Below are 13611 nucleotides of genomic sequence, written 5' to 3' on the forward strand. Positions count from 1 at the left end.
GGGGGTCAAATGACCCTTTCACAGGGGTCGCCCGATTCATCACAGTAGCAAAATGTCAATGATGAAGTAGCAACAAAAATAATTTTAAGGTTGGGGTCACCGAGGGTTGAGAAACAATGCCTTAGAGAGTGTTTGTTGAATGACTGAGTGAGTGGAGAGCACGGCTTGACTTCCCCTCAGCCGAGGCCATGCCCAGTCCCACTCTAGGACATCTGTGCTGGACACGGAGCCGAGGAAGCAGGAGTCTCCAGGGCGAGTGACCTGAGCGCTCAAACACTGACCTACTGACAGGTCCAGACCTGGGCAGGAGCCAAGTGCTGACGTCGGTGCTGGTCTGCGGGCCAGCTGAGAACATTTCTCTCTGTTCCAAGCCCATAGCCACCGGGAGGAGAGCACATCTGCTCTGTTTGGAAACCATGCTGGGAGGGAACGCTGGGCTGGTCACATCACTTCCAGGGTCACTTCAGGGGATACTTGCTGGTCCCAGGAACGAGAAGGGAGAGAGGGGCAGAAATCAGAGGGAGTCAGTGTAGCCCCGAGCTCAATCTTCGATGTGCCCAAGGCTGTCTCCCAGCTCCTTCTCCCAGCTGGTTTGTCCAACAGCTCATCAGGCTCCCGTGCACCTCTGCAGGGCTCCTCTGGACCACACACCGTGATTATGCGAGCAGGAGTCCTGGAATCAGTTGTCTCAGGGACAAGGCCCAGTTGCTCAGCTCAACAACTTACTGGCATGGTGACTCTGGACAAGTCATGTCACCATCTGAAGTGTAGCGTCCCGGCCAGCGGGACACGCGAGCAGGGCCCTGGAGGGAAAGACGAACCTGGATGGAAAGAAAGACACGGAGACGTGGAGCAAGACAAATGCTGATCAAGCTCGATTATTTGGGCAAAGTTAGGGGAATATAAAGAGGAACTGGGAGGTGCATATTCTAATAAGGTGTGCTGCACAGTATCCAATCCAACATGTATTATTATAATGAAGCATAAGAATGTTAACCAATCGGCTATCCATCATATTCTCAATATGGTATGTCTGTAGTCCAATGAGTGCTTAGTATTTCAACCAATGGGTGAAGAGAGGGGAGGATAACCAACCAAGGTCACGTAGCTGCAGAACAGTTACAGCTGCACAATAGTCAAAGAACACTTCGGGGGGAGACGGGGGGGGGTGGGGGGGGGGGGGGGGTAACACAAACTGCAAGCTGTCTCAGACATTTTCATAGAACAAGGAATCTTTGGTGACTAAGATATCTTTTAAGGCATAACCACCTGCCAGTTATTTTCCATTAGGGCCGGTCACTGAAGGACCTTGAGAATGTCTGCTAGGGCCGGCTCCCAACACGGAAGCTCCGTTTTCTCATGGGGGACAGGCACTCTGACTCCTTTTCCATCACGTGCCAGATGTCTGAGCCAGGTCCCACTAGGACTGTGAATTGAAGTGCCTGTATGCGGCTTGGGCTTCTCCCAGCATGGCACCCCCAGGACACCCCCAAAGCAAGTGTCCCATGGTGGGTGCCTCCAGAGAGCCCTGTGGAAGTGACGGGACCATATGAGTGGGGTCAGAAAGACCCTTTTGTAGTGGGTCTCGGTTCCTTTTGCCTGCCCCGCCCACTTCCCCCACTTCTTCCTTCAATGTTTTTAGAGAGGCCCCACTGTCCCACCCCTAGGGCTGTGATCCTGTCCTGGGCCACTCTGGTGCTTGGTCCTAGTCCCTTGCCACCTCCTGTCCAGAGGCCTGGCCCGTCCTTGTTCCCCACACAGCCAGAAGCAGGGTGAGGCTGGTGAGGCCACTAGGGCACAGAATTAAGGCGTGCTCACTCAGAACTTGGAATTACAAGAGAGATTTGGCTCAGTGGTCAGACAGACGGGTGAGTGCCCCGAGAGTAGGGCCCTTACCCTCCAGGTCTGAAACTGAGCCCATCTGCATGTGGGGATAATCAACTGCGTGTGAGCACAGGGGCAGCATTTACCCAGGACCACGTTGAGAGGGTTAGGGAAGGAGGAGGCCTGGGAAGGGGAACACCGAGAGGAAGTGGGATCCGTGACCGTCCATTGAGGGGGCGGCCATGGATGAACTGAATCAGAATGCGTACACGTTGCTGGATGTAACGCTTCAAACTGCTCTGTAACCCTTCCCGCGACTCACGATAGAATGTTTAAAAAAGAAAAAGGACCGTTCGCTCTAGCACAGCGGTTCTCAACCTTCCTCATGCCGCGACCCTTTCATGCAGGTCCTCCTGTGGTGGTGACCCTCCAACCATAACATTATGTTCATTGCTACTTCGTCACTGTCATTTTGCTGCTGTGATGAATCAGGTGACCCCTGTGAAAGGGTCGTTCGACCCGCAAAGGGATCAAGACCCACAGGTTGAAACCCGAGGCCCGAGGTGACCCCTCTCTCAGGAGGATTTGTTCTCAGTGAGATGCAGAATCCGCATTCAAAGGCGAAGCCGGCCTTAGATTTTGCATCAAAGTACCACGTTGCTGCCTTCCCCTTGTCCCGTTACACTGGTCCATCGGAGCCGGGATTGGCAGGCACACTTTGGAGATGGAAGAGCCAGTCGTGTCCCTCACAGCAATTTAAAAATTACTCAAGAGCCATGAATATATTTTGACAAATAAGGAACATTTACAGTAGTATTATAGATGCAGTGATGATCGTCTCATTTTCAAGTTTACTTGCGAGCCACATGAGCCAAAAGAGCCGCGTATGGCTCTCGAGCCGAAGCGAGGAAGAGGCATAGACACCAAACCAGACCAAAGGCCTTGCCTGGGAGACCGCCTCACCGTCCTCAACGAGATTGTGAGCCCAGGACTGCAGGCACCTCCGTCCCCCCTCCCCAAATCTCTGTGGAGGTCCTACCCTCTGTACCTGGTTGGAAGGATGGGTCATGCTGAAGCACACTGGGCCCTAAACATTTGCCAGGTGGTTTATAAAAGACAACAGAGTAGACCCAGAGGCACACATGTGGAGAGATGCTATGTGAAGATACACACGGCAGATGCAAGCCCAGAAACCCCAGGGAGATGCAATCCCATGTGTACCAACACTCCACAATCCCTTATGCACCAGTGCTCCACATTCCCATACACTCCAACACTCCACAATCGCACACGCACCAACACTCCACAATCCCACACACATCAACACTCCACAATCCCACACACATCAACACTCCACAATCCCACATGTACCAATACTCCACAATCCAACACGCACCAACACTCCACAATCCCACACGCACCACTACTCCCCAATCCCACATGTACCAACACTCCACAATCCAACATGCACCAACATACCACAATCCAACATGCACCAACACTCCCCAATCCCACATGCACCACTACTCCCCAATCCCACATGTACCAACACTCCACAATCCAACACGCACCAACACTCCACAATCCCACACGCACCAGCACTTCACAACCCCATCCACTCCAACGCTTCTGCAGTGTGGCTGGCAACTTCCTTCCTAAGAGTCCCAGCATGGACAGGGAGAAGAGTGACTTTACCCTGGGGAGCCAGGTGAGCACCACCTCAGCCAACTTTCGAACCAGAAAGAGGCCAAGGGCCTTCCCCGGGAGTCAACACCCTGCATTCAGACTCGTCAGCAACAAAGTTGAGAAAATCCATTTCTGTTCCGGAAGCACAGGTAAGACAGGCGAGAACCCCGTAAGTGACTCGGAATCTCCGGGGATTTGTCTAGTCTCTTCCACTCATTTCTGTTGTTCAGTCCCGACTCGTGGATTTGCGTTTCTGGGTTGACTTAAATACGAGTTTATTTTGCTGCTCAAATTGTTCCAGCCAGCCACCGGGAGCTTTTCCCTTGGCTCCCATGTCCCGGTAATACACACCCCCTCATTGTGGGGTGGTGTTTGTTTGTTGGGGGTTTTTGTTCGTCGTTTGGCTCCTGTGAACACTCCCTTGGCTTCGGGCACTCCACAATTCACAGGCTCATCGTGCAGCGCTCCCGGTCTGGTTCTGAAATGAGCCGTTTCTCCAGGAAGAGTGGCTTGGGGGGCGGGCCTTGCTGCTAATGAGGTGGTCTCTGATTTTTAAGCCTCTTGCAATCAGGCTCAAAGCCCTGGCAGGAATCTAACGTTAGTAGGTGCTTGGTGGCACTGTGGGTTAGGTGCTGGTCTGCTAACTGGTAGGTCAATGGTTGAAGCCCACCAGCCACTCCTTGGGAGAAAGATGAGCTGTCTGCCCCCACAAAGATTTACAGTCCCGGAAATCCTACATAAGGTTGCTATGGGTTGAGATAGACTCGCTGACAGTGGGTTGATTCATTTGGTTTTGTAATCGGGCACGCTGTTACTTGTGGACAAATAATATTAATTGATTAACCACAAATATCTGGGTGAAGGCTGTGTCCAATCTAGCTCAGAGGCAGGGAGGAAAAAGAGCACAGGTAGATGTCTTTATAGGGTGGTCCATGGCTCTTCTCTTAGGCTGGGTTCTCTAGAGAAGGAAACCCAGTGAAGCGTATCTATGTATATGTACAGAGAGGTTTGTATCAAGGAATTTACTCACATGGCTGGAGAGTTCCAAGTCTGGGCACGGTCCAAGTCCATGGGTCAGATGTTAGGCTGGAAGCTTCTTCTGCTATGTGTAGTTGTCAGGGATGAGGAACCTGTATTAGTCTGGGTACTTTAGAGAAACAAATCCACAGAAACTCATGTATAAGAGAGAGTCTTATATAAAGGTTAAGTGAGCATCAAGAAAACATCCCAACCCAGTGCTGCCCAAGCCCACAAGTCCAACATTAACCCATTAACCCATATGTCCAACACCAATCCACAAAGTCCTCCTCCGTCTCACAAAACAGACACAACAATGCCGAATGCAGGAGGAAAGCTGAGTCAGTGAATGTGTAAGCATCTCAGCGCTGGCAGGGGTCTCCACATGGGTGCTCCAGCACCCAGGGCTGCATCGGGGGAGGTCCATGTGGCCTCTCCTTGGGGATGTCTTGTAGGAAGTCAGTCTTGCAAGCTGAAGCAGGGAACTGCTAAGGCAGCTGCACCCTGGTGTGACCATCACAAAGCAAGAGACCCGAGAACTAGAAAGGCGAAGCTCACCAAGCCATTTATCCCTCCACCCTTCAATTAACCCCACATGTGTTTATCGGCCAGGTTGGCACAATAAACTGACTCAGAACCCAATATAGACAGGAATCAGACAAGCTTATGGCTGCAGAGGAGAATGAGTCCAAGGTCAGCAGATCAGATGGAAGGACACTGACAATTCCTAGGATCAACAGGCAATATGGAGGCAGCTGGCTCAAGTTCAAAAGACCAGACATCGTTAAGCCAGATACAGGATCCAGACTCAGCAAAAATAAGGAAGCTTTCCCGCAGCATCTATGATACTGGGAGCAAGTCATAACCTCACCCTCAGGGAGATCACATCAGGGGGGATTACCAGGTCCTAACTGCCAAACCACTGGGAGCCCCTGCCCTGCCAAGTTGACGTGTATCACGCTCAACGGTAGGTCATGTACAGTATTTCGGATGTGGAGGTGAATGCCAAAGGAGAGGCAGAGAAAACGACCTACAACTGAGTATCTGGTGCTGCCTTTACTAAGATGGGGAAGACTGGGGAGGGCTCAGAAAGGGGATGGAGCAGTAGGGACTTCATTTCCAATATACACAGTGCCTTGCCAAGTTCTGCCCTTTGCTGCTGGCAATGAGATGGTTCCATTAGGAAGGAGAGAGAGCTGGCAGGCTTAGGAAGAAGGAAGCTCAAGGAACCACTGCATTTAATATGGCTAAAAGGTTCTCCCTGGACCTCATCCAAGGAGGACTCTCACGCCCTGTGCTGGGGAGGGATCACCCTGGATTTCCCTGGCACCTGCCACCTTAGAAAAGGCTGAGTAAGGGACGGTTGGGTGAGGAGCATGAAGCTGAGAGGTTGGGGTTCACTTTCTGCTTGTCCCCTGACTCACTGTGTGACATTGGACTTCACTCTTCTCTGGACGTCAGTTTTGAAGGGCAGGATCATGGGGACATAACAGATGTGAAGCAGGGCATTGGGTCCCACGTCAGTCATGGAATGCTCGCGCCATTGCTGAAGGTTCCAGAGAAGAGCACCATTGCAAGAGAGAGAGCATGTGTGATGGGTCAGAACATATGTCCAGGAAGGTACTGGGTTCAAATCCAAGTCTGTCTCCTCACCCACTCCCACCACCTTACTAACCTTATGCATTCTTGAACAAGTTACACAACTCCTTCGAGTCTCATTCTCTTAGGTTATACACTAAGATGGCAGGACACTGATCACTCCCAGGATAAACAGGCAGCTGGCTCAAGTTCAAAAGACCAGACATCATTAAGCCAGATACAGGATCCAGGTTCAGCAAAAATAAGCAAGCTTTTCCACCGCATCTACTGATATTGGGAGCAGGCCATAACCTCACCCTCAGTGGGGACACTCTTAACACCTTCCCCATAGAGGGTTGCAAATATACCACAAGTTAACACACGGAACCTTCATAGACTAGCACCAGGCAAGAGTAGGTGCCTCTTACACAGTGGCTGTCGTTCATCATAAAGATTGACAGCATCCTGGAGCCTGGCTCTTGTTGATCATTGCTACCAAGTTGATTCTAATTTGCAGTGAAAATGAGAATCACTCCATAGGGCTTTCAAATTGTGACTTTTCGGGAGTTGATTGCCAGGCTTGTCTTCCGAGTCACTTCTGGGTGGGTTTGCTTCGCCAACCATCTGATTAGCAGTCAAGTACCTAAGGACAAGTTTGCACCACCAAAGGACTGTGGACCCTGGCTGGTGCCCCCAAAATACCTCCTAACCAAGTTGCTTAGAACCCTGGCGGCATATGTTGGGCCACTGACTGCAAGGTTGGCAGTTTGAAACCACCAGCTCTCCACAGGAGGAAGTTTCTGCTCCTGTAGGGAGCTATAGTCTAGAAACCCACGGGGGGAGTTCTAATCTGTCCTATAGGGTGGCTAAGAGTCAGAATCAACTCAATGGCAGTGAGTTTGAATTTTGGACTAAGTTGCTTCCTGCTGTAGCTTGACTTAGATCCCTCTAAGTGTGTTGGAAAGCCTAACCTCTTTGCCTGTGATTATCATCCTGTTTGGGCATGGCTTGTCAGTGAGGCAGGATTAGTAGAGGGTGCTGGCTTGAGGAAATCTCTTTAGAGATATAAAAGATTAAACAACGAAGCACAGGGGAGACTGGGAGACATATGGAGATCCCCAAGGAACCAGAAAATGCCTTTCCCCAGAGTTGGTGCTATGAATTCAGACTTCCAGCCTCCTGAACTGTGAGAAAATAAATGCCTGTTCATAAAAGCCACCCACTTGTGATAGCTCTGTGATACCATGACTAAAGAGCTAAGACACATCCCATTCATTTCTTACCCATTTACTGGGCACATCAGCACTTGCTGATCAAGGATTGCAGCCTTCGGTATGGATTACCATTCAATGAAAAGAAGATCAAAATCCCCACAACTGGACCAATAGGCAACATCATTAAAAAATGGAGAAAAGGTTAAAGTTGTGAAAGATTTTGTCTTATTTGGATCCATAATCAATGCTCATGGAAGCAGCAGTCAAGCGATCAAAAGACTCGTTGCATTCTGTAAGTCTGCTATACAAGACCTCTTTAGAGTATTGAAAAGCAAGAATGTTACTTTGAGGACTAAGGTGTGCCTGACCCACGCCATGATCTTCTCTACTGCATGATATGCATGTGAAAGTTGGCCACTGAATAAGGAAGGCCAAAAGAGAATTGATGCACTTGAACTGTGGTGCTGGAGAAGAATATTGAAAGTTCCATGAATTGCTACAAAGACAAACCAATCTGTCTTGGAAGAAGTATGACCAGCGTGCTCCTTAGAGGACAGGATGGCAAGATTTCATCTTACAATGCTTTGGATATGTTGTCAGGAGAGGCCAATTCCTGGAGAAGGACGTCGGGTTTGGAAAAGTGGAGGGCCGGCAAAAAAGAGGACGGCCCTCAAGGAGATGGGTGGACACAGTGGCTGCGACAACGGGCTCAAGCAGTAGCACGATTGTGAGGACGGCCCAGGACCGGCCCGTGTGAGCAGCAATCAACTCGAGGGCACTAGTTGCTTGCTGTGTATCAGGCACTGTGCATGGATCCTACTTATGTCAGCTTACGAAAAATCCAAGGACACTCTGGGGCAAGTGCTGTTATTTCCACTCCCATTTCCCAGAGTAAAAGATAGATTTTTAAAGGACATATAGTTGGAAGTGTTTCCGCAGCACCTGCTGTGTGCACAGTGCTAACTCTTCCATCCAAGAAACCAGTCCTTAATTCACTCGTTCAAGTCTCTAGAAGCCCCCTACCTGCTCGCTCCTGGAGATACCCTTGCGGGAAGGTGGGCACCCCTCATCTTGGAGGAGAAAAGAAGGCCCTGGAGTAGGTAGGCAGGGGCAAGGGCAAGGGGACAAGGGAGAGGAAGGACGACTCTAGGCTAGACAGGCAAACGCTTCCGCGGCAGCCTTTGCCTGAGGTAGGACTGCGGTTTCTGCCTGTGCAAATACCGCCGGGATCCTGGGTGGTCCACTCCTTCCTGCGGGTCCCACGGGGAGCGGAGGTGGCCCTGGAGAGGGCCAAGGGAGAGAGCGACAGCCCAGGGCATGCTCCCTCAGCCTCCCTTCCCCACTGCACCCTGCACTCTATGCCTGACCCCAGGAGGCCAGGGGCGGTGCCAGCAGCTGGTGGGGGTGACCGGCGGCGGTGGCTGGGACAACCAACTCAGCCCAAGGGAAGAGGCAGCCTGAGGGGGGGTCGTGGGCAGCAGCGTGGAGAGAAAGGCTACCGAGGCAGGAGTCCAACCCACGCCGCGCGCCTCCTGGCGGGGCCACCAGACTTCGTGAGTCCCCCAGCCAGGAGAATCTGCAGAGTGGAGGTAAGACCGGAGAGGGTTGAGCCAGTCAGCCCTGGAGGACGGCATGGGGGTGGCCGGGGGGTGCCAGGGTCAGTATCCAGAGTGCAGTCACGCCCCTGCAGCAAACCCCCTGCGGGGAGGGCGCCAACGCAGGCCCAAGAGGGGCAGCGTGCCAGCTGAGTCGCTTGCCGCCGATCTGTTCCAGCCCCTGGGTCCTCCAGCCCCCAGCGTCCCCGGTGGCGGCAGCTGCGGCAGCTAGACCCTGCCCGGTGCTGGAGAATCCAATTCAGCGGTGGCCCGGGAGAACGCCCAGCTCCCGCCAGGAAAAGCGGGTCCCCAGAGCCCCAGCCCACTGTAGCAGCCAGGAGTTCGGGGCGCAGCGCGGACAGAGGCGCATGGAGAACGCTACCGCGGCCCCTGAGCGCGCGAATGCCTCGGGCTTGGGCGCCATGCCCCGACCTCCGCTGGAGGTGCAGGCGGTGACCCTGGCCCTGGTGCCCCTGGTGTGCGCAGTGGGCGTGGCTGGGAACGGCATGGTAATCCTGGTGGTGGTCCGGAGTCGCCACATGGTCACACCCACCAACTGTTACCTGGTGAGCCTGGCCGCTGCAGACTTGCTGGTGCTCCTGGCGGCTGGAGTGCCCGCTGTGGCTGAGGTGGTGGCCCGCCGGGTTTGGGTCTTCGGCCACGCGGGCTGCCTGGGCATCACCTACCTGCAGTACGTGGGCATCAACGCGTCCACCGGCTCCATCACGGCGTTCACGGTGGAGCGCTACCTCGCCATCTGCCGTCCCCTGCGCGCCCAGGCGCTGTGCACCGTGGCGCGGGCCAAGCGCATCGCGGCGCTCGTGTGGCTGGGCACCGGCGCCTACTGCGTGCTCTGGCTCTTCCTGGTGGACACGCGCGAGGCCGCGTACGCCGACGGCGTGCAGGTGCAGTGCGGCTACCGCGTGTCGCGCTCTCTCTACCTGCCCGTCTATTTCCTGGACTTCATGCTCTTCTACGCGTTGCCCCTGGGCCTGGCCACCGTGCTCTACGCGCTCATTGCGCGAGTCCTCTTCGTCGGGCCGCTGCCACCTGGCGACCCGGGCCACGCGGGCTCGGTGCACCAAGGTGGACCCCCGGGCCAAGCACGCTTCAGTTCCAGGGCCCGGAAGGGCGCCCTCAACTCCAGGAAGCAGGTAGGATCGGGCCCCCCCACCCCCACCGCACCTTGGGATTGAGCCTGCCAGAAGGGTAGGTGGTTGCCAGAGTGGGACTTCTCCTGCTCAGATCTCTCCTAAATCTCGTGTTTGGGGAGACATCACTTTGCCCTTCTGAGCCTCAGTTTCCCTTTCTGCTATTGGGGAATGATGGCACTGCCTACCTTCCACATGGAACTGCCTAGAGAAATCAAATCGTCCACGCAGCCTGTGTAGGCCAATGCATACATAAAGCACATGCTCAATAAATGCAGGTTATTGCTCTCAGAGGAGTCCCTATGGTGCAAACGATCAATGACCCTGGCTGCTCCCTGGAGGGCTGGAGGTTCAAGCGCACCCCAAGAAGCCATGGAGGGCAGGGCTGACAACCTCTTTCTGAAAGAGCAGCCACTGGGGACCCCAGGACGTCCAGTTTCACTCTGACACACCCAGAGATGCCTGGAGTCCAATGATGCCAAGGCTGCTGGTTGTACTATTCCACGTCCTCCACAGGTAGCTTTACCTGGTCGCTGCTATTGTCTTTCTACTGATGGGGGAGTGAAGGAGGGGAGATGAGAGGAAATGATTTTCCCAAGCCCACACTGTTCCATATGACCAGTAGCAGCCCCGGGGACCTGGAGAGCCTAAGACTGAAGACATTCCCTTCCTTGGGCTGAGACTCAGCGTTTACTGAGCACTTACCATGTGCCTGATTCGGTGACTGTTCTTGGTCTCATCCCTGTTGGGAACCCACGTACGGGAACTGCTGGTTTTTCCCACGGACCCTCTCAGAATGTGCTGCCCAAGGGTTTTTACAAACTGCACTTAGGAGGAGCCCAAGCATCCTTTTCTCCCACCTCCATTCCTGGCTTGGGGGGTGGGGGGAGTCCCTCACTGACCTCTCAAAGTCCCTCTGTCGCCATCTCTCTACTTCCCCTGACAGGTTTCTTTCAACCACTTCAAACAACCTCTGTGGTCCAGCCAGCTTGCTGGCAGCTTCGCCAGGCTGTTATTAGAGGGAGGGGGCGGGATTGGGCTCAGTGCGTTTGATGGCTTAATCCCAGGCTGAGGGCCCATGTGCCTCCAGCTCCGGACCATCGCTCCTCCCCGCCTCCCACTAGCCTGTTAAATCACTCTTGTTTACCACCCCTCGGCTGCGCTGGGTGCCCCCCCCCCCTCCAGTGTGTCCTTCCAAAACCAAACTCACAGCCCGTTCCAATTCATGTAACCCTGAGGGACGGGGCAGCACGGTCTCTATGGGTTCCCCAGACTGTAACTCTTCATGGGAATAGATAGCCTCTTCTTTCTCCTGCAGAGCAGCTGGTGCTTTTGAACCACCGACTTTGTGGTTTGCAGCTCAATTTGTCCACTATGCTACCAGGCACATAATAAGTGCTCAGTATGTGGTATCTATCATCATCATCATCATGGTTTTATTGGAGATGAATCTGACCCGAGGCACTGAGTTTTCAGAGTCTGGAAGATAAATACTAGAATAAGTACCTGTGTGCTGGAACATTCTAGGTGAGCTTCTCTCCCCATGAGGAAATTGACTCACCCAGTACACCCCCTCACCCCCCACTGAGGTGACTGAGCATATCCAGGGCTCACTGTGCAGCCTCCAGCAATGGGGGGAACCCTCAGTTCTCATGGGGAACTTTGAGCCGAGATAGGACTCCACAGGGGTCACTGAGGATTCTGAGGGGGAGGCAGGAGGGTCCGGTTGGCTGCCCAGGATGAGGGTGACCTGTCTCCCCTCAACAGATGTTCGTTCCTGGATGAGAAGCCATGCATCCCTTGAAACACCCCCAATGCAGACTGCCTAGTCAGTCACTGTGGAATAGGCCATCCTGTGTGTCAGAGGGGACCTGGGGCCCGTCGCGTTTACAGAAGCTGGTCTTACCAAAGCCTGTCTCCAGGCCTTTCTCTCAAGGTGCCTTGAAGTGGGCTCAGTCTCCGACCCTTTGGTTAACTGCTGCGTTGGCTAACTGTTGGCACCCCCTGGGCGCACTATATATCCCCCCCTCCGCCTACACGCCCTGTGGCTATCGAGTCGACTGTAGAACACAGCGGACTGCCCGGTATGTAGAAGCCCAGCAGGACTTCCAAGACTATAATCCTCACAGAGACAGACTGCCATATCTTTCTCCTGGGTCCAAACTACCAGCCATTCAGTTCCCAGCCAAGCGCTTCACTGCCGTGCCACCAGGGCTCCTCTGCAGCTCCCCTAGGAGGCTTTATTTAATGACGCGGTCAGGGAGGTGATGGGGAACTGGAGAGTCAGGACAGTGGTGCAGAGGAGGTGCTGGCAGCTGTCTGGGCAAAGGAAGGAGCAGGTGGAGGAGAGGATTAAAAGTGAGTCCTTGGCTGAGACGGCTGGGGGAGGGCTTGTGGCTGGAGAGCGAGCCGTGGCCCAGGCCCATCAGTTGATTTGTATTGGAACCAGCTTCTAAGCAGCCCTGCCCAGCTTCCAACCCGTGCAATGCTGAGTCATGAACAGCAGCCGTCTGACTGGTAGTAGTCACAGGATTACTAGCAACAGCAGTGGTACTGGTACTACTAGCATAAGTCGTCCATAGGAACAACTGTGAGGGTGGCCCAGGCCCAGGCAGTATTTCTGTCTGCTGTGCCTTGGGTCTCTAGGGTCAGAGCAACAACAAAGCAGCTGCAGCAGTAGCAACAGTAGCACTAGGAACAGCAGCACTGCTAGTGGTAACAAGGATGGGGGCAGGATGTGTCCTTGCAATAACAGCCGGAGTCACCGCAGCAGCAGTAATAACAGCAGCAGCAGCAGCGGTACGACTAGTAGTAACTACAGTGGCAGCAGTACTGCTATCAGCAACGATAGCAGTAGTAGCAGCGGTAGTACTACTAGTAGTAATAGCAGCAGTAGCAATATTCTTATTAGCGGGAGTCGTAGAAGTAGACGTAGCTTAGTACTACTCCTCACAGCAGCCCTACTAGATGTTGTTACCGGTAATCACAACAGCAGTAGCAGTACTTGTCATGGCAATGCAGTCGTGGTGGCAGCAGCAGTCCTAGGAATAGCGATGCGAGCGGTCGTGGTAGCAGCAGTGCTACGAGTAGCCGCCGCCGCAGCAATAGCAGCAGGAGTGACAACAGCAGCAGCAGTACTCGTCTAGCAACCGCAGCAGTGGCCGTAGCAGCAGCAGGATGACGAGAGCCAATAGCAGCAGCAGCAGTACGACAAGGAGTGCAACACGTCCGTACTGTTGTCCGCTGCAGAGGCAGCAGGACTCCTAGCAGTCACGTCGCAGCAGAGTAGCAGTAGTCCTGCAAGCAGCAATAGCAGCAGCCGCAGTCGTCGTCGCAGCAGTACGACTAGCAGCAACAGCAGCCGCTGCAGTCATCGTCGCAGCAGTACAACTAGCAGCAACAGCAGCACTAGTAGTAGCAACAGCAGTACGACTAGTAGCAATAGCAGTATGAGTAGTAGCAATAGCAGTACGAGTAGTAGCAATAGCAGTACTAGTAGTAGCAACAGCAGTACGACTAGTAACAATAGCAGTATGACTAGTAGCA

General features: G+C 53.6%; 1 protein-coding gene and 1 long non-coding RNA gene across 2 annotated transcripts in view; one reads left to right on the plus strand and one right to left on the minus strand.

The window, feature by feature from the left end:
• The window catches only part of LOC123522323, a 5325-nt gene extending 700 nt beyond the window's left edge, over nt 1–4625 (minus strand). The window contains exons 1-2 of the long non-coding RNA XR_006680589.1: nt 4541–4625; nt 282–477 (exon numbers count right to left, since the gene is read on the minus strand). This is a non-coding gene — a long non-coding RNA (uncharacterized LOC123522323). The remainder of the gene's footprint in view (nt 1–281; nt 478–4540) is intronic.
• A 4510-nt stretch (nt 4626–9135) lies between these two features.
• Nucleotides 9136–13611, plus strand: part of LOC101663878 (thyrotropin-releasing hormone receptor-like) — a 7984-nt gene continuing 3508 nt past the window's right edge. The window contains exon 1 of the mRNA XM_004698306.2: nt 9136–10068. Within this exon, the coding sequence (XP_004698363.2) occupies nt 9283–10068 (786 nt within the window). The 5' untranslated portion in view covers nt 9136–9282. The remainder of the gene's footprint in view (nt 10069–13611) is intronic.

The sequence above is a fragment of the Echinops telfairi genome, unplaced genomic scaffold (assembly GCF_000313985.2).
Source record: "Echinops telfairi isolate 266 unplaced genomic scaffold, ASM31398v2 ScPeMD7_5592;HRSCAF=6446, whole genome shotgun sequence".
Lineage (NCBI taxonomy): Eukaryota > Metazoa > Chordata > Mammalia > Afrosoricida > Tenrecidae > Echinops > Echinops telfairi.